This window comes from Beta vulgaris, chromosome 1 (assembly GCF_026745355.1).
Source record: "Beta vulgaris subsp. vulgaris cultivar EL10 chromosome 1, EL10.2, whole genome shotgun sequence".
NCBI lineage: Eukaryota > Viridiplantae > Streptophyta > Magnoliopsida > Caryophyllales > Amaranthaceae > Beta > Beta vulgaris.
Genome location: NC_079202.1, coordinates 31,617,958 through 31,625,702, shown reverse-complemented (window position 1 = coordinate 31,625,702; position 7,745 = coordinate 31,617,958). Strand labels below are relative to the sequence as shown.

General features: G+C 37.6%; 1 protein-coding gene across 1 annotated transcript; it reads right to left on the bottom strand.

Moving 5' to 3' along the window:
• Positions 1 to 5,844: 5,844 nt before the first annotated feature.
• On the bottom strand, positions 5,845 to 7,452 carry LOC104898461 (uncharacterized). Its single transcript, XM_010685552.1, has 3 exons — positions 7,112 to 7,452; positions 6,394 to 6,977; positions 5,845 to 6,254 (listed from the first exon to the last, which is right to left on the bottom strand). The coding sequence occupies exons 1-3, from the start codon at positions 7,450 to 7,452 to the stop codon at positions 5,845 to 5,847; spliced, it is 1,335 nt and encodes a 444-aa protein (XP_010683854.1).
• Positions 7,453 to 7,745: the final 293 nt, after the last annotated feature.

The following is a 7,745-nucleotide window of genomic DNA, read 5'->3' as shown; positions in this document are numbered from 1 at the left end:
ACGAGCTTGATGCTCTAAAAGGGTTCACTGCTTTACAAGCTCAGCTTCACCTTCAGCCTGGAGACCTTGAGCTAGCTGACAAAGAAAGAGAAGCAGGTTATGAGTATAAAAAAATTCATAAACAGTATCTGTCTTTCCTTTCTAAAGAAGCCAAAATGGTTTGGTGCAAAGGAGGAGATGAAAATAGTGCAAATTTTCCTCAGTCTATAAAAGCTAGAAGGTTGAAAAATACCATCTATGCTATAAATGATGAAAATAATAAGTGGCTGGATAGTGTGTAGGAGGTGAATGACAATTTTCTAAGGTATTACCAAAAGCTACTTGGTAGTACTATGGAGGGGAATATTCATGTGAAGAAGGAAACCATTGAGAAGGGTCCCAATATAAATGCAGAGCATACTGCAATACTTGAAGCTGAGTTTACAAGAGAAGAGGTGAAGAAGGCAATTTTTTTCAATTGAGGGTAATAAGGCACCTGGGCCTGCTAGGTTTGGTGCTCATTTCTTCAAGGATGCCTGTCACATTGTTGGTGAAGAGGTAACACAAGCCATTCTCAATTATTTCAATATAGGTAAACTGCTAACAGAAGTAAACACTACCATTTTTAACTTTGGTTCCTAAAGTTTATTGGCCTGGAAGTGTGGTTTAATTTAGACCTATTGCATGTTGTAATGTGATTTACAAATGCATAACAAAGGTGATGTGTAACATATTAAAAATTATATTACCTGATAATATAGCAGAAAATCAAGGTGCTTTTGTTCAGAACATGTATATAATCTACAATGTAATGATGTGTCAAGATCTTGTGTGGTTTTATGGGAGGAAGAGTGTCAAGCCTAGATGTCTAACGAAATTAGACATGAAAAAGGCCTATGACACTATTGATTGAAATTTCTTGCATGAAATGATGATAGAACTGGGGTTCCCTAGCAAGTTTATCCATTTAGTAATGAATTTTAGGACTCCAAGATTCTCTTTGATGATAAATGGCACTCTTGCTTCTAAGAGAGGGCTTAGGCAGGGAGATCCTATTTCACCTCTGCTGTTTGTCATATGTATGGAGTATCTATCAAGGATAATAATGAGGTTGTGTGATTTTAGGGCCTTTCAGTATCACTCAAGATGTAAAGCCCTAAAGTTGACTCACCTAGCATTTGCTGATGATATTATACTTTGTTGTGGAGGTGAGTTTCAATCAATCTACATGTTACTGCATACTTTCAAGCTATTCTCTCAGTCATCAGGCTTGTGTGTGAATGAAAAGAAACCAGCTTTCTACAATGCAAATGTAGAAGGGGCAGTAATTCAAAGAATGAAGGAGGTTTCAGGTTTCAATCATAGTAGTATGCCTTTCAAGTACCTAGGGGTACCCATTTGTGCTAGCAGAATAGGTGTTGCTGAATGTGAAAACCTCCTTGCAAAGATGTTTGCTAGAATCAAGATGTGGAGTAGTTAGAAATATTTCATATGCAGACATAGTCCAGTTGATAAATTCCGTTTTAATGAGTATTCACATATATTGGGCTCAAGTTTTTATGATCCCTAACACGGTCCTGAAAGATATAGAGAAGATATGCAGGGCATTTCTATGGTCTAGTTCCTATTTCAGTTCAACTTTAGGGAATATCAAATTGGAGCAAGTTTGTATTCCAAAGTCAGCTGGTGGTCTTGGGTTCAGATGCATCAAGGAGTGGAACAAAGCAGCATTAGCTAAGTATGTGTGGGATATTGCTATAAAGCAAGATAACTTGTTGGATTAAGTTGGTGTATGCAGACTATGTGAAAAATGAGGAGTGGTGGAGTTATACTTCGCCAAAGAATAGCTCATGGTATTGGAAACAGCTTTGCAGTGTTAAAGAGGGCATGAAAGATCACTATTCTAAGACTGAGATACAAAGTATAACTCACTTCAAGGTGAAAGAGGTGTATAATAAAATTATAGGGGATAAGGAGAAAGTTTATTGGGATAAAGCTATTTGGAACAGACTGGAAATTCCAAAACATATAGTCATAAGTTGGCTTGCTATTCATGAGAGGCTTGAGACAACAGAAAGATTAGGCCAAATGGGATACATCTCACATATGCAGTGCAAATTCTGTTGTGCTCACATTGAGAGCCACCAACATCTGTTCTTTCAGTGTTTATATGTAAGCAGGATCCCGAATTATGTACATGGTTGGCTGGGGATCAAGACTACTCTGGATCAATTAGCTAGACTCCTGTTGTTCCTGAATAGAAGATGTACCAAGTCTAAAATGCAGAAGCAAGTTCAAGCAGATGTGCTTACAACAACTGTCTACTATGTATGGTGGGCACGAGATCAGGTTGTATGGAATATGGTGGTGTGGTGACCTGAGAAAGTGTCTATAATGATTCGGCAGTGTATAGTCATCAGAGTTTCTAATGTTTTACCTAGGAAGATATCTAGTAAAGATGTTATTTGTTGGGAAAATGTAAAGCAAAAATCTGTATAGAATGTAAATAGCGGAATAGTTGTGGCTAGCCTAGTGTGGAGGGGTCCAATCTAGTTGGTTTGCTCTCCTAGGTTAGTTTTTGTATGTATTAGTGTTTTGCTTGTTATACTAATCTTACTTAGCAAAAAACAGGAACCTTGTAATTTGTTTTTTTTTTTTTTTTGAACAAGTAAGAAAATATTATAAGCTCAAAGATAAGGCATACACCCTAAAACCTCCATGCTCTGAACAAACTAACTAAGTTGGACTCTTCATCACATTGAAACTGATAGAAACTACTCAAAAGAGTTACACAACATTAAATAAAGTGTCCCACCATGACCTATCATCACTACTCAATCTAACAGGTAAATGAGCATTGATTCTGCAAATTACATCACTTTTGATCCTATTAAAAACACAAGCTGGAGTTTTAACTATAACATTCCACACAGCTTCATTTCTAACAAACCAAACAGCATAAACATTAGCATTAAAAGTAGCAGTATACACTTTCCTTTGAAACTGTGAGCATCTACTCCTCCCAAGCCATTTGTACCAGTTCATCTAAGATTTATCAACTCATCTAATCTTGAGCCAGCTCAACACTAATTGAATCAATCTAACACTGAAGACACACTGGAACAAAAGATGACAGTGTGATTTATCACAATTCTGGCATATATATAGGGCAATGAGCAACATCAAGTACACCCTACTTTAGCAATCTATCTCTAGTGTATAATCTATTATGGACAGCCATCCAACACACAAAATTATGCTTTAGAATAGCTAATTTACACCACACAGACTTATCCTAGAAGCATCTTGGATTTCCACCCACAATAAGCTTATAGATATTCCTGATCTGGTATGTATGAAGCTGCATAAGAACAAAAACAGAGATATTAGTTTTCATTTGCTCCTTTATATCACAAATATACTTCCAATACCAACTAGCATTTCTAAGAGGTTTGTACTCTCACCAATCATCATTCTTGATATACAATGCATTGATCCATCTTATCCAAAGAGAGTCTTCTTTCTTTGCAATTGCCCAAACAAGCTTACCAAGAGCTGCTTTATTCCAGCAGTCAATTTTTCTGAAACCAAGACCACCAGCCTTTCTAGGCAAACAGGTTTGCTTCCAATCTACATTACCTGGCTTTGAACTAAAATATTCACCACTCCACAAAAAGGATCTACATACCTCCATAATCTTCTAAATCACACCTTTAGGTATAACAATAATCTGGCCCCAATATATGTGAAGACTCATCAAGACAGAATTAACCAATTGGACTCTAGCTGCATAGGAAAGATTTCTAGAGCTCCAAATTCTGATCTTGCTAACCATTTTATCACAAATAACCTAACATTCTCCATTATTGATACTTGCAGAGCAAATATGTATCCCTAGATATGTGAAAGGGAGAGAACCTAGAGTGAAATCAGACACATCTCATCTTCCATCATACCAGCTGTATAAACAAGAGTTTTGTTTTTATTCACACACAAGCCAGAGGAGTCTGAAAATAGCTTAAAACCTTACAAGAGTAGATAAATGGACACAAACTCTCCTTTACAAAAAAAAAGCAACACATCATCAGCAAAAACAAGATGATTAAGCTGAATGGATTTGCACCTAGGATGGAAGTTGAAACCACTCTTCATCTCCTTAAACTTCATAATCCTGGACATGTACTCCATACAAATCACAAACAACAAAGGTGAGATAGGATCACCTTGTCTTAACCCCCTCTTAGGCTAAAAAAAACCAAAATAATTACCATTAATCATTAAAGAGCATCTTGTCCTAGTAACACAAGTCATCACCAGATCAATGAATTTCAGAGGAAACTTCAAACATACCAGCATCTCTCTCACAAAGGACCAGTCAATAGTGTCATATGCTTTCCTCATATCCATCTTGATCATACAACTAGGCCTGCAACTCTTCCCCCATGACCTCTCAACAAATCCTGGCATATCATAATAATACTTACAATATTCCTACCCTTGATGAAAGCCCCTTGATTTTCAGAAATGAGCTTAGGCATAATACAATTTAATCTCATACACAGAATTTTAAAGATAACTTTATAAATCACATTACAGCAAGCTATTGGTCCAAAATCAATGAATGAATTAGGAGCCTTACATTTAGGAGTAAGGGTTAAAACAGTAGCATTAATCTCTCTCAGAATTTTATCACTATGAAAAAAAGAAGTAATAGCTTGGGTTACCTGAACACTAATCACCTCCCAATTATCTCTGGAAAAATAAGAGCCAAAGACATCACTCCCAGGTGATTTATCTCCTGGGATGGAGAAAATAGCTTTCTTCACTTCTTCTGGAGAAACAGGAGCAGTGGGACCATCATGATCATCAACAGCTACACAAGGGCCAAGATCCACAATTTGCTGAACAACAGGCTTTCTATCCACCATGGCAGAACCCAATAGTTGCAAATAATAGTCCAAAAAAGCATGATGAATCTGATCAGGATTATCAACCCAATTTCCCTCTTTATCACATATACTATACACATTATTTTGTAACCTTCTTTGCTTGATAGCTTGATGAAATTGTCTAGTACTATCATCTCCGGCTTTAATCCAAGCAGCTCTAGTTCTTTGTCTCAAAACTCAACATATTTCTTATACACTCTCTTGCAATTATCTGCAGCTATCTGCTCTTGATTTCTCATATCAGTATTGTGAATATCTACCTACAGTTGCTGTTGACAGTCCATCAATTCCTTCAAAGCCACTGCATCTTGAGACTGTATATCCATAGAGCCATGAACAAGCCTTTTAATAGCCTGTTTTGTAGCTTTCAATTTAGACACAGCAGAATACATCTTGGAACCAGAAACATGACCATTCCAGATTTCAATAATAGCCTTATCATAACCTTCCAAATCTTTTCAAACCCTGAAATATCTAAAAGGCCTCCTCCTAGATTATACATCTTGAAGAAACCTAATAGACATAGGAGTTAGGGATGGAAATGGATGGGATTCGGGGCGGGTGGAGCATCACCCGCATCCGTCACCCGCATCCACCCGCTCCACCCGCATCCATGTATCCGTCACCCACCGGGTGAAACGGGTGGGTCGGGTGATAAACGGGTGAAACCATTTAGTATATTTTCTAGTGAAATTTGTGATATGATATACATGATATAAAATATTTCTATCAAAAATATAAAAAGTAAGTAAGTTTACATGTACAACTTAATAAATGGATGATGGGTTGGAGGTTAAACGGGTGATGGATCGGGTGACGGGTGAAAAAATTCTCACCCACCACCCGCTTTCCATCCATTTAAATCGGGTTTTTCATCCATTTAAAAAACCGGGTTAAACGGGTGATGGGTGATCCATCACCCATTTCCATCCTTAATAGGAGTGTGGTCAAAATTCCCTTCATGGATGAATCTTACTTCTGCATCAGGAAAAATATCACACCAAGATCCACCTATAAGAACCCTATCCAATTTAAAGAACACCCTATCAAAACCCTGCTGCTTATTACTCCAAGTGAAGAACGACTGCCCCACTCCTTTGAGATCACTCAAACCACAATCAAAAACACACTTTCTGAAAGCTTCAATTTCCCTACTAGAGACCAAAGAACCAATCCTTTCATCTAAATGCATAACACAATTGAAATCACCAACCACCATCCAGGGATTATTGTTCATGCTAGGAAGCTCCACCAAATCCAACCAAAGGCTCTCTACTAATGGCATCATTAAAAGCATAAACAAAGCTGCATCTGAAACCATAATTCCTATTTTGAACAGGAGTTACAACACAATGCACAAACTGACTAGTCATTTTGCCAAAATCAACAGAAAAAGATAGGGGATTCCAAGCAACCACAATTCTCCCACCATTGTGAAAACTGGGATTAGAAGTAAAACACCAACCCCGGAAAACATTAGTATAAAGTGCACCCATATTTCTAGGCTTCACCTTAGTCTCCAAGAGGCAAACTAAACCCAGAGATTCAGTGTTAAGAAAATTCCTAACACTATGTTGTTTCTGCAGGCTGTTTATCCCTCTAACATTCCACACCACAACTCTATCCATTAGGGATTGGGAGATTTCCACCCCCTTGTCCAGCTCCTCACTAGCATCTGAAATAGGCTTCACCTTAGTCTCCAAGAGGCAAACTAAACCCAGAGATTGAGTGTTAAGAAAATTCCTAACACTATGTTGTTTCTGCAGGCTGTTTACCCCTCTAACATTCCACACCACAACTCTATCCATTAGGGATAGGGAGATTTCCACCCCCTTGTCCAATTCCTCACTAGCATCTGAAATAGGCACACTCACATTCATATCATTCACAACCTCCTTTTCAGGCAAATCAACCAGATTAATTGCTTCATTTGCAGACAAAGAAGCAAAAACATTAGCCACTTCCACCTCAGAAACATTTGGAGCAACATATTTAACAACTTTACTAGGGCTCACAAACACATCATCACCCCCACCCCTACTGTCAGTTCTACAGGGGCCTTAGCAACATCCTTAGGAACCCACACCTGCTTAGTTTTAGCCTTCTCCACCACCTTCCTGCAATCCTTCTCATAATGACCCATCAAATTACACTTAGTACATTAAATAGGTTTCCATTCATACTCAACATCCACATAAACCTCAAAGCCATTTTCATTGATGAAAGCTATTTGATCTCGGAATTCATGATCAATATGTATTTCAAGTAAGATACTAGCAAATCCTAGTCTATCTCTATTCCTAGTAGCCAAATCAACTTTTACAGGTTTGCCCAACCCACCAAAAATATTAAAAGAGCTCTTTTCACCCCAGTATTTGAAATCAAGCATCAGTGTCACCCAAGTAGGAACAACCTTGAAATCATCTTTATGAACCTCCATATCAGGGGACCAGGCCTTAAGAAACATACGCTTTTTATCAAAAAAATGCATACCTCTAGTTAAAACCAAATCTCTCTTTTCCATTGATTTAAATCTAATCAAATAGACTCCAAATTTAAGCAGTGCTACTTTATCAACCCCCTCATTCCTCCACTCCTACAAAATCCATCCATAACTGTTACATGTGGATTAGCACCATCTACATATCCCACCACAGAAGAACCCCAAAAATCAATCTTAGACTATATATCTTCAAGATCAATTTTAATAGGAACCTTGTAATTTGATTTTCTAGTAACATACCACTAAAATTTAGTCTTTTTATATGTTTCCTGAACCAACCTACATTAATTATGTTTAGGGTGCTCAAAACGTTT

Coding starts and splice junctions, on each gene's coding strand:
- LOC104898461 (XM_010685552.1), bottom strand. CDS start 7,452: ATGGAAAAGAGAGATTTGGTTTTAACTAGAGGTATGCATTTTTTTGAT. Junction 6,978..7,111: donor GAGGTTTATGTGGATGTTGA/GTATGAATGGAA, acceptor AGGCCCCTGTAG/AACTGACAGTAGGGGTGGGG. Junction 6,255..6,393: donor TTATACTAATGTTTTCCGGG/GTTGGTGTTTTA, acceptor TGTTCAAAATAG/GAATTATGGTTTCAGATGCA.